Raw genomic sequence first — 26789 nt, 5'->3', positions numbered from 1 at the left:
TGACCTAATTAACATTTATAGAAGACTCCACCCAACGATAACAGAATACATATTCCTTCCAAGTGCACAAAGAACATTTACCGAGAGAGACCATGTTCTGAGCTGCAAGATAAATGAAAAAGGACTGAACAATATAAAATGTGTCCTCCACCACAACAAAAGTAAAAATAATAAAAAGCTAGAAAATCCTCAAATATTTGAAAGCTGGGGCTTCCCTGGTGGCGCAGTGGTTGAGAGTCTGCCTGCCGATGCAGGGGACACGGGTTCGTGCCCCGGTCTGGGAAGATCCCACATGCCGCGGAGCAACTGGGCCCGTGGGTCAAAATTACTGAGCCTGCGCGTCTGGAGCCTGTGCTCCGCAACGAGAGGCCGCGATAGTGAGAGGCCCGCGCACCGCGATGAAGAGTGGCCCCCGCTCTCCACAACTAGAGAAAGCCCTCGCACAGAAACGAAGACCCAACACAGCCAAAAATAAATAAATAAATAAAGCAAACTGTCAACAAGTAAAAATAAACACTATTATAAAAAAAAAATATTTGAAAGCTAAATAATGCACTTCTACATAACCCATGGATCAAAGAGTGGGGGCAGATCACAGGAAAAGTTAGAAAAAACACTTTGGAAAGAAATGGAATTTGGAAAGAAATGGAAACATGACATGTCAAACTTGTGGGATACTGCAAAAGCAATGCTTAGAATGTGTGTGTGTGTGTGTGTGTAGATGTATATATATCTATATATATATAGATATAGATTTTTCTTTTCGCCACGCCACGCAGCTTGGGCGAGTCTTAGTTCCCTGACCAGGAATTGAACCCGGGCCCCAGCAGTGAATGTTTCCAAGTCCTAACCATTGGACTGCCAGGGAATTCCCAAGAATTTATATTTTAAATGCTCATATTTAAATGAAGAAGAATCTCAAATTACCTAAGTTTCCATCTTAAGAAAATAGAATATGAAGACCAAAGTAAGCACAGAGGAAATAAGGCACAAAAATCAAATCAAATACAGAAAAATAACAGAGAAATCAGTTAAACCAAAAGCTGATTCTTCGAGAAGATCGATAAAATTCATAAAAATTTAACCAAATGGATGGGGCAGTGGGGAGACACAAATTACCAACATCAAGAATGAGAATGGGAACATCCCTCCCCAGAGATTCTGTAGACATTAAAAGGATATTAATAGAATGTTATGGATAACCTTAATGGCAATAAATTCGAGCATTTAATTGAAATGGACAAATTTCTTTTTTTTTTCCCCTCCTCATCCTCCTCCTCTGGCCCCATCCTGAAATGGCTGAATTTCTTGAAAGATAAAAACTACCAAAGCTCAATGAAGAGGTAATAGATAACCTGAATAGCCCTACATCTATTAAATTGAATTTATGGTTAAAAACCTTCCCACAAAGAAAACTCCAGGCCCATATGTCTTCAATGGTGAATTCTAACAAATATTTAAGAAAGAAATATTACCAATTCTACACAAATTCTTCCAGAAAATTGAAGAGAAGGAAATGCTTCCTCTATTGGGGAAGCATTTCCCTGATACCAAAACCAGAAAAACACTGCAAGATAAGAAAACTACAGACTAGGGACTTGCCTGGTGGTCCAGTGGGTAAGACTCCATGCTCCTAATGCAAGGGCCCCGGGTTCGATCCCTGGTGGGGGAACTAGAGCCCACAGGTGGCAACTAAGACCCAGCACAGCCAAAATAAATAAAAAAATAAAAAACTACAGACCATTATCCCCCATGAACACAGACATAAAAATTCCTAACAAAATTTTAGCAAAGTGAATCCAAAAACATACAAAAAGGATAATATATCATGATCAAGTGGAGTTTATTCCACGAATGCAAGTTTGGTTTAACATTCAAAGATCAATCATTCATATCAACAGACTAAAAAAGAAAAAAGCAGATGCACAAAAGGCATTTAATAAAATACAATATCCATTCATTATAAAAAACTTTCAGCAAACTAGCAATAGAAAGGAATGTCGTTGTTTGATAATGGGCACCTACAAAAAATAAGCATCATACTTAATATTGAAAGAAATCAGCAGAAAATAGGAATCTGAGGGGGAAAAAAGGTTATTCAGAAATTCATGTTTTGGGATGTGCAAGGATAAATTTTGCTCATGATTTCCCTAATCATTGCTTTAATCAACTATATAATTGACATTGTCAGATTTTTTAATCTTGTATATGCTTGTGCTTGTAATTATCCTTAAAATCTTTTAGATATAAAAATAAACTTACAAGGGGACTTGCCTGGCAGTCCAGTTGTTAAGACTCCATGCTTCCACTGCAGGCGGCGTGGATTCAATCCCTGGTCCGGGAACTAAGATCCCACATGCCACGTGTCACGGCCAAGAATAAACAAGCAAACAAACTTACAAATTCTAAAACAACCACAAAAGAAGATTTTAATAGATGGAAGGGATAAATGGAGACTGAATTACTTCAAGCTGAAGATGGCTGAAGGAATTACCCAGAATGTAGCACAGAGACAGAGACAGAAATGCGAAAAAGAGGTGAAGAAACATAGAAGATAGATGCCATTCAGACCTTCTCACTCTATTAGGAATTCCAGATGGAAATAACACTGCCTGCCACCCAGGTTTGTTCTGAGAGTTAGAAGGGAAAGATGATCATAAAAGCTAGCACATACAATGTTTACATGTGCCAGGGATGTTCTGTGCAGTCATCACTGGAATAAAGAAGAGCTAACGAAAATGTTACATCATGGTACCTCCACAGAAGTGGATGCCACGGAGCTGTTAAAGAAGCACAAGGCAGATCTACAAGTACTAATATCAAGGTGATCTTCAAGATACATTGTTAACTGGAAAAAGCAAGGTGCAGAACAATACATAGTGTGGCCAGTTCACAATTGTCCAGGCACAGACAGCTCTAGAAAGTTACAAGGAAGTAACTTAGAAGGTAACAGTCACTGCGCTGCAGGGAGGGGGGACAGGAAGAAGGCTGGCTTCACTCTGGGCATTTTTGTACTGTTTTGAGTTTTTAATTCGTGCCTGTATTAAGGAATAATAAAAATTCTATTAGAAGAAAATTGGGGGAAGTTCTCTGGTTGCCTAGTGGTTAGGATTCCGGGCTTTCACTGCTGTGACCCGGGTTCAATCCCTGGTCGGAAAACTGAGATCTGCAAGCCACGTAGTGCGGCCAGAGGAAAAAAAGAAAAGAAAATTTTGCGAGGTGGTGGGGACAGCCAGTGCAAGGGCTGGTGGCAGGAAGGAGCCAGTGGTCACCGAGTGTATGCTGACTGCGGTCTGTGTCCCCAGGAAAGCCCTGCTGTTGACCACAGACTCCAGGCCACAGGCCAGGCTGTTGGCCTGTGTTTCCTGGGACTGGATGAGGCTGCCCAAGCTGTCCTTGTCCCAGACCCCCTCCCCATGGGGCGAAGGTGCCTCAGGCCAGTCCCACTCCTAGAGGTGAAGAGAAGCAAGACATCCACCTCCTCCTCCTCCTCACGGAAGGGAATTAGTCATAAAATGATATCACTTGTCATCATTCTTGAAGTAGAAGATACATGATGCAGTAATAAAAAGTGCAGTTTAGGGCCTCCCTGGTGGCGCAGTGGTTGAGAGTCCGCCTGCCGATGCAGGGGATACGGGTTCGTGCCCCGGTCTGGGAGGATCCCATATGCCGCGGAGCGGCTGGGCCCGTGAGCCATGGCCGCTGGGCCTGCGCGTCCGGAGCCTGTGCTCCACAACGGGAGAGGCCACAGCAGTGAGAGGCCCACATACCGCAAAAAGAAAAAAAAAAAAAAAAAAAAAAAAAAAGTGCAGTTTAAAAAATGATAAAAATGCAGGGAGGCACCAACAAAAGTGCGAGGTGAAAGGCAGAGAAGGAAGCAGAAATGCATGGTGATTTCTTGTGTCTGGGAGAAATGAATATCCTGTTCCAGTCCTGAAGATGAGAAACTGGAAATATAGACCCAAGTATATTAAAGATAATGGGGGGGGGTATAAATTGCAAGTTTGGGATTAACATATACACACTACTATATATAAAATAAAAAACAAGGACCTACGTGTAGCACAGAAAACTGTTCAGTATCTTGTAATAACCTATAATGAAAAAGAATCGGAAGAATATGTATATATACATATGTATAAGTGAATCACTTGGCTGTACATCTAAAACACTGTAAATCAACTATACTTCAATTAAAAATAATTAATTAAAATAAAGACAGCAACGAGAAAAACTAAAAATGCCTTAATTTTCCAAATTACCCAGGGGAAGACATTATGGCAAAAAATGAAGAGCAAAGAAAGCAATATGGAAGCCTTAATAAAGGGGATATATGAAAAAGGGAAAAGTTAAGATCAAGAATCTGGTACTAATGTAGGTGGGATAAAGTCATTTATTAGAAGCAAAAGTTCATATTTGACCAAAAAGATAAATCCAACCACTTGTGACTCAGTTCCAAAGTAAAAGTTTGAGCAAAATACACCAAGCAAATAAATACACAAGAAAAGAAAACAAGGACGTGATAGTCATATCCAGCAACGCTGAATTTTGTTAAAAAGTATGAAGTACAACAAAAGTTTCATTAGGGTGAGGGCCATAATCCACACAGTATTTCAACTCAAGCTGTGAACCAGCATTACTTTCAGAGAGGGGAATGGGGCTGGGGGTCATAAATATGGACCGTCCATAATTTCACATCTTTAATGATAACATTTTCAGTTATTACTACAATAATTAAAAATAGAAATCTTAAAATCTGACATTGTTATGAAACTTTACTGTCAAACATATCAAACTGTAAGAGAAATGCAAGACAAGAAACTGACAGACATTAAAATGTGGTTGAAGGGGGCTTCCCTGGTGGCGCAGTGGTTCTGCCTGCCAATACAGGGGACACGGGTTCTAGCCCTGGTCTGGGAAGATCCCACATGCCGCGGAGCAACTAAGCCCGTGAGCCACAACTACTGAGCCCACGAGCCACAACCACTGAAGCCCGCGCACCTAGAGCCTGTGCTCCACAAGAGAAGCCACCACAATGAGAAGCCCGCTCAACGTAACAAAGAGTAGCCCCTGCTCGCCACAACTAGAGAAAGCCCGCGCGCAACGAATACCCAACGCAGCCAAAAATAAATTAATTTAAATAAATAAAAAAAATTTTAAATGTGGTTGAAGAATTGCATAATGTCTTTCAGTCCTGGACAACACAAGTCGGTGGGGGCGGGGGGAGGAGAATGGGTGTAGAAAGAAAAAAGTTCATCATGCCTAAGCCAGGTCTTGTGCTCTCCCCAGCACCACCTCCGACAATGGTGTCCCTCTTCTGCACGAATGACACCATCATCCATGCAGCTGGACAAGACCCTCTACCCTCATGACCAGTCAATCGATCGCTGACTCCTGTCCATTTAACCTCCTGAATGCCCTTGGAATCTGTCCATTTCCCTCCATCATCTCTGTCTCCACCCTGATCCAAGATACTAGCATCCTGCCCCTAGATTATGACAGGAGCCTCCTAATTCACCCTGACAAACCTTCCCTTCCACCTACCATCACCTGCTCTGCACATCACAGCCAGAGTGATCTTTTCAAAATGGAAACATTCTCGTACCACTCCTCTGGGTCCATGAGCCAAGGGTTTCCTGTTGCTCTCAGGATAAGGCAGAAATCCGTTACGTGACCCTCAGGGCCATGCCCACCATGGCCCTCCCTGCCTCTCCAGCTCCTCTCACACCAAGCTCCGTCATTCTGTCCTCCAGACGTCCTTCCATTCATTAAAGACTGTGTTTCTCTCCCACCACAGGGCATTTATCTGCCCAAGCCATCTCCTAGACCTGGACTGCTCACCTCTGGGCTCTTGGTCTCACTAAGGCCAACTCATCCTTCAGATCTCAGCTCAACTGTCACCTTGTCAGGGAGGCCTTCCGTGACCCACGGGTCTAGCTCAGATGCCACTATTTTTTATGCTCTCAGAGAACTCTGTTCCTTTCCTGCATAGTACTTATCCCATTTAGGGTATTACTTGATTAATGTCTGCCCCCACCACTAACACCACCACTAGCCTATAAAGAACTCTGAGAAAAGGAATCCTGTTTTTGCTCACCCACTATCTCCCCCAATGGCTTGCACGGTATCTCAAATATAGTAGGTGCTGCAATAAACATGAGAACCATGAATGAATCTGAATCAAAGCATCAATATTAGTAGATCAATCTTATTCATCTCTATTTACTGTCACAGAAAACCTTTTTAGTTTCTCATGGAATATCGGTGGAAACTGACCATAAATTTCACCCTCACAAAGTCTCATATTCTGAAAAGTGGAAACAACTGATTGCTTTCTCTGACCAAAGCACAATATGACTAGAAATACACATGAGAACTAGAAACTAAAAACAGCAAGGGCAGGATCTTATTCACTGCTGTATCTCCAGCACTTTAAATAGGTGTTCGATACATATTTGTCAAATGAACAAAAATAGGAAGATGAAATTGATGACCCCCAAAGAGTAGGACAGAGAGACAAATAGGAGAGAAAAGAAAATCAAGAAGGAATAATAATAGGAATTTTAGAAAGAAAAGAGACTAAAATGATCAAAGAAATAATGTAATTTTCCAAGAAATTGAGAACATGGATCCCCAGATTGAGAGAGCCCACCAAATACCCGGCTAAATGGATGAAAAAAAAGATGGTGTGTATGTGTACACACACACACACACACACACACACACAGGAATACTACTCAGCCATAAAGAATGAAATAATGCTATTTGCAGCAACATCAATGGACCTAGAGGTTATCATATTGTACTAAGTCAGAGAAAAATATCATATGATATCACTTATATGTGGAATCTAAAATATGACAAATGAACTTATTTACAAAACAGAAGCAGACTCACACAGAAAACGAACTTACGGTTACCAAAGAAGAGGGGCAGATAAATTAGGAGTTTGGGATTAACAGATACACACTATATAAAACAAACAACAAGGACCTATTGTACAGCACAGGGAACTATATTCAATATCTCGTAATTACCTATAATGGAAAAGAATCTGAAAAAGAATATATACACACATACATATACGTATAACTGAATCAATTTGTTGTACACCAGAAACTAACACAATCAAATATACATCAATTAAAAAAAAAAAAAAAAATCACCCACACCAAAAATGACCACACATCACCTTAACATTTCAGAACACCGGAAACAAAGAAAAGATGCTACAAGCTTTCATAGAGAAAATACAGGTCGCCTATAAAGATTCAAGAATCAGAATGGCTCTGGACTTCTAAATGGTAGCACTGGAAGCTAAAAAACAATTGATGCCTTCAAAATTCTGAAGAAATATAATTCCAAACTAGGGTTCTACACCCGGCCAAACTATTAAGGGTTTAATAAAGGATAGAATAAAAATATTTAAGACACACAAGGTTTTTTTGTTTTGTTTTTTTTTTTTGGCCAGGCCACATGGCTTGTGGTATCTTAGTTCCCTGACCAGGGATTGAACCCGGGCCCCTGGCAGTGAGAGGGCTGAATCCTAACCACTGGACCTCCAAGGAATTTCTGCAAGGTCTTTTTAAAAGTGCCTGTCGTTCCCCTTTTCTCAGGAAATTATTGGAGGAAATACTCTGCCAAAACTAGGTAATAAAAAAAGAGCCAGAATCTAAGAAACAAGGAATCTAACCCAGGAAAGATGTTAAGTTCCAGAATGACACTGTGGGAAGTAAGTACAGATCGACATGAAGATGGATGCGTGGAGCCGTGAAAATGCACCTCTAAGACCTCCACACCCAGGAACACGACTGACCAAGGCCTCAACAGCTCTCCCTGAAAATCCATGGTAGCGTTTGCACCAAGACCTCACCTCCCACGCATTACTCCTAGTCAATGACCAAGTGCGACAGGGACACTAAAGCAGGCCTATTCCTGGGAAACATAGGACTCCCCTGATGGCTGGAGACCCTGGAGGCTTTGCTGAAGTTTCCTTAGACTGCACAGAGGTCTAGGATGCTTCCACCCAACCTCCTCTCCTTCACTTGTGGTCCAATGACTCTCGCAGCCTTTGCCGGCTCCCTATTTCCCATCACTGAGGCGTTGCTCTTAATGAATTCTCCCATGTTTAATCCCATCTTGTTTTCTGCTTCTCAGAGGACCCAGAGGAAAACGAGTGGAACCAGGAGCGATCTGAGAAAACAGGGAGTTGGAACTGTCTTGCCCACCACCAGCATGGGAAGAGGATACAGTCCTGGCTGGCAGGTGGCATGGATAGATCCTGGCACACTCAGGGCTCCATTTACTAAAGACCTCACCAGTTGTGACCTGGGGAATATCACGGTGGAGGGAAATGCTGTGGTGGGTGTAACGGTGCAGGCATTTGAAAAAATCAGGGGTGGAAGCTGAGGGGACAATGCCTACAAAAAATAGCGTTGACTATTAGTATTATTAAGAATTGTATAATTGTACCGATGCCCTGCAGAAAGATAGTGAGGAACTGAGCTGTTAACATGCAGTCAATGGCTAAGTGGGGGCACCTGAGGGCCTTGGTTTAGAGTAGAAATAAAAAGATCTTTTTTTAAAAATTGAGATATAACTGACATACAACACTGTGTAAGTTTAAGGTGGACAATGTGTTGATTTGATCCATTTTACATATTGCAATTTGAGTCGCTGACAAAAAGGCCCTTATCACCTGCAGCAAAAGAGCAGACACAGTTGAATGACAAGCTAAAGCCCTAATTGAAGGAGTCAGAGCTCCAGAGACTGAATGCTCAGCCAAGGCACATCTGTTATGCAAACGAGGGGCATGGGGAGGAGGAGGTCCTCAAAACTGAGACATCTGGATGGATGACCTCAGGGATGTGGATTCCACACCCTCCACCCCCAGACTCTGGGCACGCAGAGGGGGCTCAGCCCCGTAGGGGAGCTGGCACTGCTGCTGTGTTGGAAGATGCTTCGGAAGCCTCTTCCCCACAAGGCAACAGGTGCCCCCTCAGAAGCTGCCCTCGCCTCTCCTGGCTGCCCGGCCACTAATTACAACTAAATCACAGCATAACGGGGCCTGCTAAGGGAAGAGAGAGACTATATCCTGTATTAGTCTTCTACTGCCATGTAACAAATTACCACGGACTCAGTGGCTTCAAAAAAGAACCCACTGGGCTTCCCTGGTGGCGCAGTGGTTGAGAGTCCGCCTGCCGATGCAGGGGACACGGGTTTGTGCCCCAGTCCGGGAAGATCCCACATGCCGCGGAGCGGCTGGGCCCGTGAGCCATGGCCGTTGAGCCTGCGCGTCCAGAGCCTGTGCTCTGCAACGGGAGAGGCCACAACAGTGAGAGAGGCCCGCGTACTGCAAAAAATAAAAAAATTTTAAAAAAAAGGTTAAAATGGTAAATTTCATGTTATGCATATTTTACCCCAACTTTTTAAAAAGGGAATATGTGTAGACAAGCTGGCTGGCCCTCAAGCAACCTTTCCTCTCTCTGGTTCTGGGCAACTCTAGGGTGTGTGTGTGTGTGTATGTATATATGTGTAGGGGGAGAAATCTTTCTGCTAAGGAGAGGTACAGAGAGGTCACTTGATGTAAAGGCCGCATAATACATACAGCATTCATCCCATTTGTGGGGGAAAAATACATAACTGAGCTATTTGCAGATGCACAGCAAAAGGTCCGGAAAGAGGTACCCAAACTACCCCCCCAGAAGGGGACTGTCACTTTTTATCATGAAAAGTGTATTTGAAACATTTACAGCGTATAGATAAAACTTCTGAAAGTTTTTTTTTTTAATTTTCAAAGTGGACATTAAAATGTAAAACCACTTTAAAAAGTGAAAGTCACACACTGTATGAGTCTTTTTGCAACTCTACAGCTGGCAAGTGATTAGCATCCAAACTATACCCATTGGACGATTACAAATCAATAAGGAAAAGATAACCCATAGAAGAAACAAAGGACATAAATGGCAATTCACAGCAGGAACCAGAACGGCCAATAAACAGTGAAAAGATGGGCAACTCCTCTAGCAACCAGGGATGCAAGTTAAAATCACAATCAGGTTGAAGAAAAATTGTCAAATCTGATGATACCAAGGGATGGACACTCCTCCCCTGCTAGGAGGCTATGTGCTGATGGAATCACCGTGGAGATCTGGCAAATATCTGTAAAGCCCAAGCGACAAACAGCCTGAGGCCAACAAGCCCACTTCTATTTAAATGCTCAGAAGATCTCACACTTGAACAAGGAGACACAGTCTAGAATGTTCACTGCACCATGGTTTATAACAGAGAAAAACTGTAAACTACCTAAATATAGTATATTTACACAATGGGACACCATACAGCAATCAAAATAAATGAACTAGAGCTATGTGTATCAATAGGGAAAAAAAGAATCTCTTAAAAAGTATTCGGTTTTTATAGAAAATGACATGGGGTCATGATGCAAATCTCAACAAATTTCAAAGAATTTAAATAATGCAGAAAATGTTCTGAGACTACAATGCAATTAAGGCAAAAATCAATAGCGGTGGGGGACTTCCCTGGCGGTCCAGTGGTTAAGGATCCGCTCCCACTGCAGGGGGCATGGGTTCGACCCCTGGTCGGGGAACTAAGATCCGATCCCTGGTCGGGGAACTAAGATCCCATATGCCACACCATAGCATGGCCAAAAAAAAAAAAAAAAAAAGAAAAAGAAGAAAAAAAAATCAATAGCGATGGGTATGGAGTCGCCTTCTGGGGTGATGAAAATGTTCAGGAACTAGATAGCGGTGATAGTTATACAACTCTGTACATGTACTAAATGCCACTGAATTGTACTTTTTTTTTTAAGAAAAATGGTTAAAATGGTATTTTTTTTGGCAGAAGAGCAAGTCATTTATTAAAATTGGAATTCAGAGTGCACATGAGGGTGTACTGATCAGATCTGCATTTTAGAAAGCTCACTTTACCATCACGCACAGGATAGTTCATCTTTTTTTAAAATAACTTTTCTTATTGAAGTACAGTTGATTTACAGTGCTGTGCCAATCTAAAATGGTAAATTTTATGTTATGTGTATCTCACCACTATTTTTTTAAAAATCAATAACAAAAAATACTGCGGAAACCCCGTCTTAATAAAATAATACTCTTTCGGGACTTCCCTGGTGGCGCAGTGGTTAAGAATCTGCTCGCCAATGAAAGGGACACGGGTTCGAGCCCTGGTCCGGAAAGATCCCACATGCCGCGGAGCAACTAAGCCCGTGCGCCACAACTACTGAGCCTGCACTCTAGAGCCCATGAGCCACAACTACTGAGCCCACATTCCACAACTACTGAGCCCGCGCGCCTAGAGCCCATGCTCTGCAACAAGAGAAGCCACCGCAATGAGAAGCCTGCGCTCCACAACGAAGAGGAGACCCTGCTCACTGCAACTAGAGAAAGCCCGTGCACAGCAACAAAGACCCAATGCAGCCAAAAATAAATAAAATAATACTCTTTGAAACAACTGATAAGTCAAAGGAGAAAGCATAATGTAACTCAGAAAACTGAGTAATAATGAAAATACAATCTACTGAAATTTACGAAATGAAGCTAAAACCATGCTTAGAGAGAAATGCGTAACTTTAAATTCATTCCTTAGAAAAAAGACTGAAAAAACCAATGAACATTCATCCCAGGAAGCTGGGGGGAAAAAAACAGCAAATTAAATCCAAAAAAATTAGAAGGAAACTATAAAATTAATTTAAAAACCACAATACTGAATGTCAATAGTCAAAAATTGGTATTTTAGGGCTTCCCTGGTGGCGCAGTGGTTAAGAATCCGCCTGCCAATGCACAGGACACGGGTTCGAGCCCTGATCCGGGAAGGTCCCACATGCCGCGGAGCAACTAAGCCCGTGCGCCACAACTACTGAGCCTTGCTCTAGAGCCCTTGAGCCACAACTACTGAAGCCCTTGTGCCTAGAGCCCATGCTCTGCAACGAGAAGCCACCGCAATGAGAAGCCTGCGCACAGCAACGAAGAGTAGCCCCCACTCACCGCAACTAGAGAAAGCCCGTGCGCAGCAACGAAGACCCAACACAGCCAAAAATAAATAAAATAAATAAATTTTTTTAAAAAAAATTGGTATTTTAGAAAGATGATAAACCTCATCTTAATTAAGAAAAAGATAAAACACTAATAGTCGAAGTCAGGTATAAAATAGGGACTTCACTACACTATCACTGCCCAAAAATACACACCACGCATTTTATTAGAGAAACCATCAGACTAATCTGGACAGAGGGACAGTCTACAAAATTAACCAGCCTGGACACTTTAAAACTGCCAGTATCACCATAAACAAATTCATTATGTGAAACCGTCCTAGAATGAAAGAAACAAGAGACCCCTCAGCTAAATGCAACGTGTGATCCTGGACCTTAAACCACCGTGAAGGGCACTGAGAGGACTGGCAAATCATGAGTGAGGTCTGCAGACCATGGTTAAGCTTCCCAACTTTGGTAACTGTCCCCCTGATGTGTAAGTGAATGTGACTGTCCTTATTCGTAGGAAACACACACTGGGCACAAAGCGACATGATGTCTGCAATCTACTTGCATAGTTCCAGTTCAAGGGGACCCAGGGCAGAGTTCAGCATTCAGTTCTGAGCTGGAGAAGCTTCAACTAAGGAAGGCCTGCTCCCCGTCAAAGCCAAAGGGTTGGCGGTTGACTCTCCCCACACCTCCTGTCCCCCCACAGGACAGGGAGACCCCCAACCCATGAGAGCATCCGGAAGACCTGGAGCGCACAGACTGGACCTTAGCGGAAATGGAGGACAGTATGGCCCTCTATGACCTCAAGGCTGAGGTTCTTCCCAGACTCATCATCTAAGCAGACGCCCAGCTGGGGCGGCAGCTGGGAAAACAGGCCTGTTCCCTGGCCGGGCGGGCTCTGATGGCCCAGCCCTTTGCCCTGAAGAAGCGCTGTGGCCCTAGCTGGCCGCCTGGCCCTTCAAGGCCCAGAGGCTTTTCAACAGGTAGGGCAGACTGGCCCGACCAAGACAGGAGGCGCCAGAGTCCGGAACAGGAGAGCTGGGTTCCCAGCCTGGCGTCCCAACCTGGGATTGGGGGTCGGGCTCCTCTGAGCCTCAAAGCTCCCTCCCTCTCCCCGTCCCCCACTGCCTAGAGGAAAGGTCCAGAGACAGCTTCAACCACTTGCCTGTCCCCTCACCCTCACCTGGGCCAGCAGCCAGGGCTACCTCGCTGGAGGCGTCGTGGAGCCATCTGAACGCCGCTGCCCCTGTTCGTGGGGTCAGCGACTCAGGGAGAGGCCGCCCTTCGCCTGCCTCCCAAGTGGGACGGGTCAACCGTGGCTGCTCCGGGGGAGAAGCCTGGAATCCCAGCCTGCTCCCCGCACCCTCGGCTTGCACCCGAGCCCAGGGCCCCGCAGAGGTGTGAGCTAGCTGCTTACCCGGAGAAGGAGGCAGCGCAGTACACCAGACCGCAGGGCGGCACGGAAGCGGTCTCTGCGTCTCGTTAGCGGGATCCCTCTCCTGTTGCCCCTCGCGCCCCGCCCGCCTGCGCAGTGGGGGAAAGCGGGCCGCAGCTGCGCCTGTCGGCCCTGCGGGGCCCGGCTCCCCCACCCCGCACACCTGGGCCAGGTGCCCAGACCCGAGAGGCCCGCCCCGCCAACAGCGGCCCGTGGAGGCGTGTGCGCCCGGAGAGCCGCTGGCAAGGGAGTCTTTGCTCGGGCGCCGGGGCGCTGCCCGCGAGCCCAGTGCGAGGCCGGCGCTGGCGCGGGAGGGTGGGAGTGGGGGCTGGAGGCTGCCTCCCTCGTCCGCGCGGCGCCCCTCACCCGCACCCCTGCACGTGAACCCGCGCGCCGCGAGAGCCCGCGTGGTTGGGCGCCCACTTGATGGTGGCTCCAGCTGGTCAGGTTCCCGTCCCCTCTTCCCTCCAGAGACCTCACAGCAGTGGCAGGTCAGCTTCCCGGCCCTTCCCGCTCTGCGGAGGGCTGTCCGCACCTCTTCTGAAACTGTCTGCGGGCTCTTCCCGCCGCCCTCACCCCTCTGTTCGGTTTCTCCCCCAGCAGCTCCGCTCTCCACACCGCGCCACAGCGGTTAACAGCATGGGCTCCCCGCGCAGAGGCACGTCGGCCCAAAGCCGGCCCCGCAGCACTAGGACCCAAACCGAGACCTCCTTAAACCAGCTCCCTTGCTGAGCTGGTGATTAATCTCTAACCAAAACTTCATCCCCTTTCTTATACCCTCTGGCCTCAATCCTGTGCTAACTGAACTCTAATCAACCAGCGTCAGATGACTACAACTGCTGTTGTCAATAACATTGTTAATGTGCTAAAATTGCCATCACAGATGCCATTACCACACAAACTCAGGGTGTTTCTCCAGGGCAAGATGAGTTCAGAGACCCCTGAGCCATGGGCCATCCGGCCAGAGAACCCTAAACCAGAGACGTCCTGACTCCCGGAACTACCATTAATCACAGAAATGATTAATCTCAGCCTCTCTGTTCTCCCCTTAAGAAACCCCCAACTCCAGCACCACCTGGAGGGGATCTGAGGCTTGTCTCCACTCCGTTGCTTGGGGCCTGCAATAAACACTTACGTTCCTTCACCACAACCTGCTGTCAGCTGACTGGCTTTGCTGCACCTCGGGCGAGTGGACCTGAGTTTGGTTCCATACAGGACCCTCTCACTACAGGCTCAGTGCTGGCCCTCGGTGAACAGATAGTAAGCAAAACAGAAGCTTTCAAAGTCTCCAGTCTCCTTGGCTTTGCTCCTTCCCCTCTCCTCTCCCCCCAGCCCCTCTGCATCCTCCTTCCTCCTGCCCTGAGGCTGGCACTCACTCACCTGCCCGCCCACGGCCCTAACCTGGCTGGCCCTCCCTGCTCAGCAGTCGGTCTCCTAGACACCCAAGCACTTATTCTCCTGAACTGCATCAACCCTGCTTCGTGCTGGAGCTCTCCCAGGGTGGAAATGGACCCTCCCGCTGCAGCTGGCTTCACATAATCTCAATCTCCCTCTCTCTCTCTCTCTCCCTCTCTCTCTCTCTCTCTCTCTCTCTCTCTCTCTCTCTCACACACACACACACACTCTGTCTCTGTCTCTCTCCCCCCCCTCCCTGTCCCTCTCTCTCTCTCTCCCTCCCTCCCTCTCTCTCTCTCTCTCTCACTCACACAGAGTGGGGGGTTTGCAAGAGAGCAGATTAAAGGACCATCTTTCCCTCCCCAGCAGCACCCAAGCAAGGACATGAGGGTCAGGGAACAGGTATGCTTTATTACTTAGTTCCCACAGGTGATCATCCCACAGCACGAATCAGACCACCCACCTGCACTCATTTATACTTCACAAAGAACAGGTTAATGGGACGCAGGGCAGCTTCCACAATGACCAGCCCCAAGGCTACAGGGCCAGAGAGAACACCACTTCTGCTTTGAGGCCTGGTCATTCCGGCGGCCCCCACCGCACCCCACTCCTCCAGACTCCTGACCTCAGAGGAAAGAGTAGACACCGGGTCTCACGCTAAGCGCCAGGACCCACAGAAGAGAACTGGGGAGTCCTCAAGTGGTAATTTCTCCCTTCCCACGGCCCAGCCTCCAGATGAAGAGAATAAGGCACAGTCGGTGGTGGAGAGGGAGGACGGGCATCCTCAGACCACAGCCCCGCTTTTCCTTTCTCCCAGGCAGCTTAGTCTGGGGCGGATAGAGCTGAGGGCGGCAGGTCCACCCAGAAGACTGGGTCTGGGGACCCTGGCGAGAGGAGGCGTGGCCCCTGCCGTTCTGCCCCACAGGCCTTGACAGGGAGTCAGGGGGAAGGCCACGTGGCTCCTGCCCACTTTCCCCTGGTCCTCAGGCCAGCCCGGATCCTGGCGGGCACTGTTGGCCCTACCGAGGGTTCAGCTCCGGTAGCTCCTGAGCAGGTGCCCGGCGATCACCAGCCTCTGGATCTCACTGGTGCCTTCATAAATCTCAGTGATGCGAGCGTCACGGTAGTGCCGCTCGGCTGGCATCTCTGTCACGTAGCCCATGCCACCCAGGATCTGCATGGCCTAAGGCGGAAAGCAGGGGCTCAGGAGGAGAAGACCCCCACTCGAGGGGAAAAACAGGACAGGATCAGCCGGGGGAGGGGCAGCCGGCTACTCAACCCTTGGGACCTCCCTCGCCCAGGCACCGGGGGCACTCACCTGGTGGGTAATGGCAGTTGCGGCCTCCGATGCAGCCAGCTTGGCCATTGCCGCCTCCTAACCACAGGGGATGGTGGCGTCAGAAACTCGACCTTGGGCGGAGCACCCCGCACATGGCCCTCAGCAGGGTGGGCCTGGGGGAGCCACCCCTTGTAGCAATAAACCCACGGGCCCAAGGAACTGGGACCCCGCCCAGAGGTTTCCCTCAGTCCCTCCACCACGAAAGCTCTGGGCCGTGCCCAGGGAGACCCCAGCCCCACGGGCACCTTGATGAAAGGCCTCTTGTTATCCTTCAGCACCGCAGCACGCCAGGTCAGCAGCCGGGCACTCTCCAGGGCCAGGGCCATGTCCGCCAACTTGAACTGCAACAACCCAGTCCCACCCCAGCAGTCGGTGTCTGCCCTCCCTCCCCTCTCCCTGCAAGACAGGAGGGAGGAGGGCAGAGGACTCGGGAGCAGGTGAAAGCCATCTGGGAGGCGGAGCGGAAAGGCCAGAACTCCCTCCCTCCGCGGCACCCTGCCTCGTTACCTGGATGACCTGCAGCTTGGTGAGGGGCGCCCCGAAGGCCGTGCGGTTCTCGGCGTAGTTCACAGCACAGTCGAGGGCAGCCTGGGCGATGCCCAGGGCCTGGGAGGCGATGCCGACGCGGCCCATGTCCAGGGTTTGCTGTGAGGACAGCCCTGTCAGTGGCCGGCCAGCCGGGGCCCAGGGCCCCCGCCCCCGCGGCTGGGCTCACCATGGCAATCTTGAAGCCCATCCCCGGTTCCCCCAGCAGGTTGTCCTTGGGAATGCGACAGTCCTCGAAGATGAGGTTGGCAGTGGATGAGGCCCGGATGCCCAGCTTGTCTTCCTTCTTCCCTAGCGTGAGCCCAGGCGTTGGCATGGGAACCAGGAAGGCACTGATGCCCTGGAGGCCAGACGCGCCCAGTGACTTTTTCACCAGCTCGAGGCCACGCCCCTCACACAAACCACCACAGCCACCAGCTCCGGTCCCTTCCCTCCACCTCCCTCAGAACCTCGCGGTGACGCCCTCTGCCGGCTCCTCCGGGGAAGGCGCTGCCCGGGGAGGGAGAGGGACAAGGACAGCGGCAAGTGCCCCAGAGCAAGAACAGCTCCATCGGACCAAGGAGGTTTGGATCTAGAAACTGAACATCTCACTGACCTCCCTTCGGGGTCCCCACCTTGTTCTGCAAGGATCTGTCCGTGCTGGCGAAGACCACAGCGGCCGAGGCCTCCCAGGAGTTGGTGATCCAGGCTTTGGTGCCCCTCAGGACCCACGAGTCACCGTCTGCCCAGGCAGTGGTGGCGGCGGCCCCCGCGTCGCTGCCGTTCCCTGCCCCACACGCAGACTCAGAGTCCACCGCCTCCACCCTCCGAGGGCACCGCCACCAACTCACCCGGAACCCGGCCTCACCCCTGGCTGGTGAGCCAGACCCGGGTCCAAGGGATCAGGGTCTGGCTCCTGAGAGAAGGCTCGAGGGCCGCAGCGGCTCCCACAGCTCTCGGGGTGGGGGGATGTGACAGCTGGGTGTCTTCAAGCCAAAGGGACCCCAGGGCCCAAGTCCCTCCCTCCCAGCTCAGCCGAGGCGAGCCCGGGCTCTGTGGCGATCCCAGCAGCCAGAGCTCCACCTCAGGCCCTCACTCCTGCCCCAGGAGGCAACGAGCAGCTGACCCAGCTCAGCAGCGGCCCCAGCCTGAGTCTGTCAGCCCGATTCTGAGGGGAGGGGACAGGGGCAGACCACTGTCCCACGGTGATACCTGGTTCACTGAGGGCAAAGCAGCCAACTTTCTCGCCGCTGGTGAAAGGAGTGACCCACTGCTTCTTCTGCTCCTTGGAGCCAAACTTCAGGATAGGCCCCAAGTAGAGGGACTGGGGGGACAGTGCAGAGCGGTCGGAGGCCTTCCAGCCCAGAACACCTGCCCGCCCGCGTACCCACCCCCAGGCCTCCTCTCTCCAGAGGCCCACGCAAGGGACAGGTGCAGAGGCGGTCAGGGGCAGGGAGCCAAGGCCGGGCTGCGCCCCGGATGCGGGGCTGTGTGGCAGAGGGCCTGCCCACCCACAGGAGCTTCCCCTTCACCGGTGTATCCAGGGCCCAGGCGCGAGACTCACGTTGTTGACGCTCATGATGACTCCAGTGGAGGCGCAGCCCCGGCTGATCTCCTCCATGGCGATGGCGTAGGCCAGGTAATCCAGGCCGGCACCGCCAAACTCCTCGGGCACATCCATGGCCATGAGCCCCAGCTCACCCATCTTCTTCACCTGGCCCCAGGGAAGGATGTCACGGCAAGGGCAGCTGCCGGGGGACGGTGCCCACCCTCTCCACCCCCAACCCTCCTGCCCCTGAGCCAGTGCCTGCAGAAACTCAGGTCATGTGGCCACATCCACCTACCCCGGGACCCCCGAGGCTGAGTCTGCAAGACAGCACCATTCATTCAAGCCGTCCTGTCCCCCAGTTCTTCCCCAACTCTACCCTGTGTCTACAGACACAACCAGTGAGCAGGCAGAAGGCACAGGAAGGCTTTGGGGGCCTCTGAGGTAGGGAGTGGAGCAGGGCAGCACGGTGCCACACAGACCGTCTTTCAGTCCCTTACACGCACCATACCTCCCCTCCCCAGCACAGGGCCTTTGCACATGCTGTGTCCTGTCAGTGATGCCCTTTATCAACTAGTTATTATCTCCTCCCGTCCTTGGGGCTCAGCTCAAGCATCACTTCTGCTGCATGGCCATCTCTGACCTCACTGAGTCCAATCCTTTAATCACACTCTCCTGCAGCATCTGTGCCTCTCCTTAGTGGTGCTTGTGCAGCTGTAATTTCACACCTATTCACGTGCTTGTTCTGATTAAGGTCTTTCTCCGTGACCACGAGGGCAGAGACAGTGCGGTTTTGTCCACTGCTATATTCCAATGCCAGTGAAAGAATGAATAAAGGGGAAGAAGCTTGGAATTTTTGACCTGGAATACCAGTGGTGGTCATCGTTAATTATCAATGCCCAACGCTGAAAAATGCTTTATGTGTACTCTTCAATTTGAGTCTCACCGAAGCTCTGTGAGGACAATGCTGAGTCAACCTCATGTCACAGGTGAGGAAACCGGAGCTCAGGGAGATGAAGCAACCAGTTCGGGGCAGAGCTTGTAAGTGGTGGGGCTGGGACTGAAACCCAGCACTGACTCCAGGACCTCAACCAGCTCAGACCCTTCAGCAGGTTCCTAGGACAGATTCCTTACCCTCTGTCAGCCTGCTCCCCACCTGGGAAACAGGGACCACAACAGAACCTGCGTAGCTTTGAGAAGAAACAACTAAAACCAATGGCCTCTATGCAGCAGGCTGGGGTAGAAGAGGGACCGTTGCTTTTCATTAGAAAATCATTTTAGGACTTCCCTGTGGTGCAGTGGTTAAGAATCCGCCTGCCAATGCAGGGGACATGGGTTCGAGCCCTGGTCCAGGAAGATCTCACATGCTGCGGAGCAACTAAGCCCAGTGTGCCACAACTCCTGAGCCTGCGCTCTAGAGCCCACGAGCCACAACTACTGAGCCCACGTGCTGCAACTACTGAAGTCCATGTGCCTAGAGCCTGTGCTCCACAACAAGAGAAGCCACCGCAATGAGAAGCCCGCGAACCACAACAAAGAGTAGCTCCTGCTCGCCGCAATCAGAGAAAGCCTGCGCGCAGCAACGAAGACCCAACATAGCCAAAAATAAATAAATAAATTAATTTATAAAAAAGAAAAAAAAAGAATCCGCCTGCCAATGCAGGGGACACGGGTTCAATCCCTGGTCCAGGAAGATCCCACATGCCACAGAGCAACTAAGCCCGTGCACCACAACTACTGAGCCTGTGCTCTGGAGCCCACGAGCCACAACTACTGAGCCCACGTGCTGCAACTACTGAAGCCCACACGCCTAGAGCCGTGCTCCACAACAAGAGAAGCCACCGCAATGAGAAGCCTGCGCACCTCAACGAAGAGTAGCCCCCGCTCGCCGCAACTAGAGAGAAGCCTGCGTGCAGCAATGAGGACACAACGCAGCCAAAAATAAAATATAAATAAATAAATACATAAAAAGAAAATCATTTTATATCATTTGATTCCTGTAACTGTGTTCTTAGACCATGCTGACTTCAATGAAGCAGATCAGTAAGAATGTCTGCCATATTTTCTCATTTGTCTATAATTAGTATTACTTCTGTGATTATAAAAGTTTGATTCCCCCTTCCCCAAATAGTACTTACTTCATAGAACTGTTTTAAGGACTAACTGAGACAATATATATATAAAATGCTGAGCCCAGTACCTGGCGCAAGGTGAGTGATCGGTGAATGGCACTGTTTAAAAAATTTTATTGAAGTATAGCTGATTTACAATGTTGTGTTAATTTCTGCTATACAGCAAAGTGACTCCGTTATACATCTATATAGTCTTTTTCATATTCTTTTCCATTATGGTTTATCACAGGATGTTGAATATAGTTCCCTGTGCTATACAATAGGACCTTATTGTTTATCCATCCTATATATAATAGTTTGGATATACTAATTCCAAACTCCCAATCCTTCCCTCCCCTTGGCAACCACAAGTCTGTTGTTCTCTACTTCTGTAAGTCTATTTCTGTTTTGTAGATAGCTTCATGTGTGTTGTATTTTAGATTCCACATATAAGTGATATCACATGGTATTTGTCTTCCTCTGACTTACTTCGCTTAGTATGATAATCTCTAGGTCCATCCATGTTGCTGCAAACGGCATTATTTCATTCTTTTTAATGGCTGAGTAGTATTCCATTGTATATATGTACCACATCTTCTTTATCTGTTCATCGGTCGATGGACATTTAGGTTGTTTCCGTGCCTTGGCTATTGTAAATAGTGCTGCTATGAACACAGAGGTACATGTATCTTTTCAAATTATAGTTTTGTCTGGGTATATGCCCAGGAGTGGGATTGCTGGATCACATGGTAGCTCTATTTTTAGTTTTTTAAGGAACCTCCATACTGTTCTCCATAGTGACTTCACCGATTTACATTCCCACCAACAGTGTAGGAGGGTTCCCTTTTCTCCATACGCTCTCCAGCATTTATTATTCGTAGACCTCTTAATGATGGCCATTCTGACCGGTGTGAGGTGGTACCTCATTGTAGTTTTTTTTTTTTTTTTTTTTTTTTGGCGGTACGCGGGCCTGTCACTTTTGTGGCCTCTCCCGTTGCGGAGCACAGGCTCCGGACGCGCAGGCTCAGAGGCCATGGCTCACGGGCCCAGCCGCTCCGCGGCATGTGGGATCTTCCCGGACCAGGGCACGAACCCGTGTCCCCTGCATCGGCAGGCGGACTCTCAACCACTGCGCCACCAAGGAAGCCCCCTATTTCCCTTTATAACATAATAGCATTATAAACTCATAACTGTTTCTTTTTTTTTTTTTCTTCCTCGGGGGCAGGGGTTAGGTTTGGACATAGAAAGAGTAAAGTTCCGCTTAGGTTACAAAACAAGCCAAGTGAGCAGAAACTGGCACTAGCTTTCCACCTCCTTCGTGGCCTGCCCACCTCTCAACTCTTCTCCCCTTGACTCTTCCCCAGTAAACCCACTTTTCTTGGGAGAAAAAAATTCTTCAGGAAAAAAATATTAGCAATCACTAACTAGGGACTTCCCTGGTGGTCCAGTGGGTAAGACTCCGCACTCCCAATGCAGGGGGCCCAGGTGGATCCCTGGTCAGGGAACTAGATCCGCACGCATGCCGCAACTAAAAGTTCCCGAATGCCACAACTAAGACCTGGTGCAGCCAAAGTAAATAAATAAATTTTAAAAAAAGAAGGAAAAAAAAAGAAAGAAAGCAATCACTAACTAAGCATCTCCTGTAGGCCGGTGGGATTGGGGGTGGGGGAAGCTCAGAGTCTACATCTGGCTCCTCCAATCCCAGCTGTGTGACTGCTGACCAAGAAATGTAACCCCTGGCTTCAGTTTCCTCATCTGAAGACTGGAGATCAATGAAGTAACTGCCTCAGGGTGTTTTGTTGAAGATTTAATGGATAAGTACCTGGAATACAGTAACCCCCAAATGATAGTTACTCCTGTTATTATTACTATCATCATTTTAAAACACTAGTGGACACACAGCACAGGGAGATCAGCTCGGTGCTTTGTGACCACCTAGAGGGGTGGGATAGGGAGGGTGGGAGGGAGGGAGACGCAAGAGGGAGGAGATATGGGGATATATGTATGTGTATAGCTGATTCACTTTGTTATAAAGCAGAAACTAACACACCATTGTAAAGCAATTATACTCCAATAAAGATGTTTAAAAAAATAAAAATAAAACACTAGTGGTATTATTTTTATTTTTGCAAACTGCCCTATTATCCCTGTGTCTACTGCTTTGATCCTTCTGCCTGTTTAAGCCCTGGATTCCCTTCTGTAATGGGGGGAGCTCTGACAGAGAATGATAAAAGCACAAAGCCAACCGGCCTCAATCCTTAGCGAAGGGAAACATTGAGCAACCTCTGCATCCCATCAGCCACCAAAACAAGGCAAGATCAGAAGATCTATTTCTCCCCCGAGGTCTACGACCTCAGGCAATTCCTACAACTGCTCCTACATCCACTAGACAAAGGAAATAATAGCAGGGCTCCTGATCACCTAACCAGATTACAGATATGAAAACACCTGTCCAAGATAAAACCAAATAAATGCTATCACTACTCTGAGCTAGGTCATGCATTCAGCAAGTCTGGACTGAGCAGCCTCCGGGTGCCAGAATGTGCCAGAAGGAAGGAGGCTAATTCTTTTGCTCTCTTCCTTCCACATCCATTTCTGCCACTATTTAGTGGCAGGATTAATTTGCAAACTTTCCCGCCCTACAAAGCAAGAGGACTAGTGAAGAGTTGGTTGGTAGATAGCCTGTTTCTACTGCCAGCTTTCTTGCACAAAGCAAGTCTATGTCTGTAATATAAGTATTATAATTTGAGGGAATATAGGAAAAATAAATCAAGTGGTCTGTCATTTGGCCAGAAAAGCCCCAATATACAGCCATGTCTTGGACAACTGCTCTGAGGGCAGCTCCAGAGTGTGGCGGTATGGAGGATACGGGGTAGTTTAGGCCCTTGACGATAATATTCCCGATTAGAACAGGGCTTCCCAGTTGGGCCTCTGGGACAAGCACGTGGCTAGTGGATGGAGCAGGGTTTTGGAGCCAATCACACCAGGTCTACTGGTCCATAGACAGTATGCCTTGGAAAATCACTTCACCTCTCTGTGCCTCAATTTTCTCAACTGTAATAAAAATAATAGGGCTTCCCTGGTGGCGCAGTGGTTGAGAGTCCGCCTGCCGATGGGGTACACGGGTTCGTGCCCCGGTCTGGGAGGATCCCACATGCCGCGGAGCGGCTGGGCCCGTGAGCCATGGCCGCTGAGCCTGCGCGTCCGGAGCCTGTGCTCCGCAACGGGAGAGGCCACAACAGTGAGAGGCCCGCGTACTGCAAAAAAAAATAATAATAATAATAATAATAGTATTAATAGCTTCTGGTTTTCAAGTACCAGGCACCATGAACTTGACATATGTGATCTCCCACAATCCTTGCAAGCATTCCAGGAAGCCAAATGGAGATTAGACGTGCAGCTGGGGATGCCCTCGGGACTAAATGAGATGACATGATTTCAATGCTTAACACCTAAACGTTGCCCAACTAATTTTGGTGCTCAGAATGCCGCTTGCCTACCCCACTTTGAGCTCCTTGGGTATTCCCACAGTCCAGGCACAGTGCCCGATACATTGTGAACACACAACATTCACTAAGCTGGAAAAGTGGCCCCAGAGCCTATGAGGCATGTTAATGGTGATCACAACTCCTGAATTCCTCAGACTGGAAAACAGGCGTGGAGAAGAGGCCAGACAGATTGGCTCTTTCACAAGTTATGTACTCAACAAACACCTATTGAGTATACTATGTGCCAGCCATCTTGCCAAGCCAGGGGATGGAGACAGCATGAACATCTCAAACTTGTCATTACAGATGGAGTGATACAACGGCACGGGAAGGAGGGGACTGACTGGGATCTCAGCAGCTGGCAGAAGACAGACTTGGGTTCAAACTTTAGCTCTGTAACTCATTAGCTCCATGACCTTGGGCACATTATTTAATCCTCTCATCAATCTGAGTTTCATCAACTGTACAGAAGGGGTATGTAATAATGGCACCTTCATCTCACAGGACAGTTTTAAGAAACAGATAAGCTAGGGACTTCTCTGGAGGTCCAGCGGTTAAGAATCCGAGCTTCGGGCTTCCCTGGTGGCGCAGTGGTTGAGAATCTGCCTGCCAATGCAGGGGACACGGGTTCGAGCCCTGGTCTGGGAAGATCCCACATGCCGCGGAGCAACTAAGCCCGTGCGCCACAGCTACTGAGCCTGCGCGTCTGGAGCCTGTGCTCCGCAACAAGAGAGGCTGCGACGGTGAGAGGCCTGCGCACCGCGATGAAGAGTGGCCCCCGCTCGCCGCAACTAGAGAAAGCCCTCGCACAGAAACGAAGACCCAACACGGCATAAATAAATAAATAAATAAATAAATTTATTTAAAAAAAAAAAAGAATCCGAGCTTCCACTGCAGGGGGGGCCAGGTTCTCTCCCTGGTCGGTGAGCTAAGATCCCACATGCCACGTGGTGCGGCCAAAAAATAAATAAAAAAGAAAAGAAACAGATGAGCTAACCCATCGGAACTTAGGACAATGCCGAGCACGTGGGCAGCAGTTTCTAAGCGTTAACTGTTACTATCAACACAACGCCCAGTACGTAGTAAGCATATCAACCAGCCACCATTACCACTGTTATTCCAGAAGTTACATCCTGGCTATAGGCCTCATTCTGGACAAGGGAAACCTCCAGGGCATTTTCTGGGTCCCAGGACCACCCCCCCACCCCCACCCCCCACTTAGGGTTCCTTGATTGCAGTCTCAGTGCATCTGGATGTCACTGTCACCAATCATCCTGGAGCTGATGGTACCCGTACTCTTAAACTCTCACCTGAGCCGCCGGGAAGCGATGTTCCTTGTCCACCTGGGCCGCGATGGGAAAGAGCTCCTTCTCAGCAAAGTCCCGGCACGTCTGACGAAGCATCTGGTGTGTCTCAGGCAGTTCCACAGACTGGTAGATGGTATGTAAGCAACGCCAGTCCCGAGGCCGGAGAGCTGCCAGTGAGAAGAGTAGTCAGTGGAAGGGGAATGTAAGAGGTCTTGCGTAGTAGTAGTAATAATAATAATAATAATAGTGATCCACTAACTGAGTGGTTCTCCACCACGGATGATTTTGTCCCCCAAGGGACATCTGGCAATGTCTGGAGACGTTTTTGGTTGTCTCAACCGAAGGGTGGTATGGAGTGGGTATAGGCCAGGAAAACTGCTAAACATTGTACAGGACAGATACCATGACAAAAAATTATAGGCCCAAAATGTTGATAGCGCTGCTGTTGGGAATAGCACTGAATGTTTACTATGCTTGCTAAACACTTTGTACAACGATCCCACTCAATCACCAGTATAACACCAATAACAGTAAGAGCACAGCTCTGTGACCTCAGGCGAGGATCCTAACTTCACAGGTTTCTCTAAATGTGGAGGACAGCAGTACTCAGCTCCTGGGCTGGGAGGATGAGATACTGACTGTAGTACTTAGCACGGGGCCTGGCAGAGACAGCTCTCAAAGAGGGTCCCCTTTATTATTATTCAGGGTGAGTGGGTCTTGACCAGGCAAAGGAAGCCCTGGCTACAGGTGTCACTGCTGCTACAGCTGGAGAGAAATGAGAAGATGGGAAAGGTACTGTATGCAATCAGCCACAAGCGCTAATACTGAGCACCTGTAATATGCCAGGCACCTGTGATTTAATCCTTATAACAACTCTATGAGAACAACAGTATTACTGTGGTCATTTTACACAAGAGCCAGCTGAGGCTGACAGGGGCCGAAGGTCACACAAGCAGAGTGTGGGTTCAATCCCAGGGCTGGCTGCCGAGGAATGGCGCACCCTGAACCTCCGCTGAAGGTGCAATGAACGGAGGGGAATGTGGGTGCAGCGGTGAAAACTGGGCTGGGTCAGAGCAGCTGCCGGGGCCACGCAGGCGCAAGGAGCAGCCCAACTGGGGCAAAGGCCGCGCCTTGCCGGAGGGGCACCGCCAGCCCGCCTGCGTCAGGCGAGAATCGGCCTCCGGGACCCACGCCCGCCCGGCCCGCCCCAGGCCGGAGCGCACTCACCTCCGCGGACGGGGCCGCAGGCCCGGGCGAATAGCGCGGCGGCCATGGAGGACGGAGACCTGTGACTGCACTGGGTTTCTTCCCGGAGACCTCGGGCCGCCAGCGCGGGTTCCGGGCTGCGGGGGGCGGGGCCGGCGCGCGCTCGCGCTCCGGGGGCGGGGCCTGCCTCGGGTCCTCCCGAGCCCCGCCTCCCTCCCAGGAGATAAATCAAACTGTCCGGTGTTTCGGGAAGTCTCCGAAGTCGGTTCCAGGCCGATCTTAAAGCTCTTCGCGGGGGGTGGGGTGGGGGCCCATCTCTCCTAAAATCCAATTCCGTGGCCTAAAAAGCCCTATCTGGCCTTCCCCCGCCTCCCTCCCCGGCCCCACGCCCACCGTGCCCTTGCAGGGCAGCTTTTCTCTA

The 26789-nt window shown here is 49.2% G+C and overlaps 1 protein-coding gene across 4 annotated transcripts in view; it reads right to left on the bottom strand.

The window, feature by feature from the left end:
* Positions 1–26532, bottom strand: part of ACADS (acyl-CoA dehydrogenase short chain) — a 32532-nt gene extending 6000 nt beyond the window's left edge. Inside the window, exons 1-11 of one of the 4 annotated variants that reach the window (XM_081252293.1) lie at positions 26390–26532; positions 25166–25329; positions 18275–18424; positions 17923–18034; positions 17346–17497; positions 16901–17071; positions 16693–16830; positions 16431–16526; positions 16165–16221; positions 15870–16029; positions 9336–9352 (exon numbers count right to left, since the gene is read on the bottom strand). In XM_081252293.1, the coding sequence (XP_081108419.1) occupies positions 15877–16029; positions 16165–16221; positions 16431–16526; positions 16693–16830; positions 16901–17071; positions 17346–17497; positions 17923–18034; positions 18275–18424; positions 25166–25329; positions 26390–26435 (1239 nt within the window). In that variant the 5' untranslated portion in view covers positions 26436–26532 and the 3' untranslated portion in view covers positions 9336–9352; positions 15870–15876. Of the gene's footprint in view, positions 1–9335; positions 9353–15255; positions 16030–16164; positions 16222–16430; positions 16527–16692; positions 16831–16900; positions 17072–17345; positions 17498–17922; positions 18035–18274; positions 18425–25165; positions 25330–26389 lie in introns of those variants that run through there. The other 3 variants (XM_081252292.1, XM_081252291.1, XM_081252294.1) reach the window with 3 other exon arrangements.
* Positions 26533–26789: the final 257 nt, after the last annotated feature.

This window comes from Mesoplodon bidens (genome assembly GCF_964165515.1).
Source record: "Mesoplodon bidens genome assembly, chromosome: 13".
NCBI classification, from domain to species: domain Eukaryota; kingdom Metazoa; phylum Chordata; class Mammalia; order Artiodactyla; family Ziphiidae; genus Mesoplodon; species Mesoplodon bidens.
The sequence above is the reverse complement of the archived record's forward strand: the minus strand, read 5'-3'. Positions and strand labels throughout refer to the sequence as shown.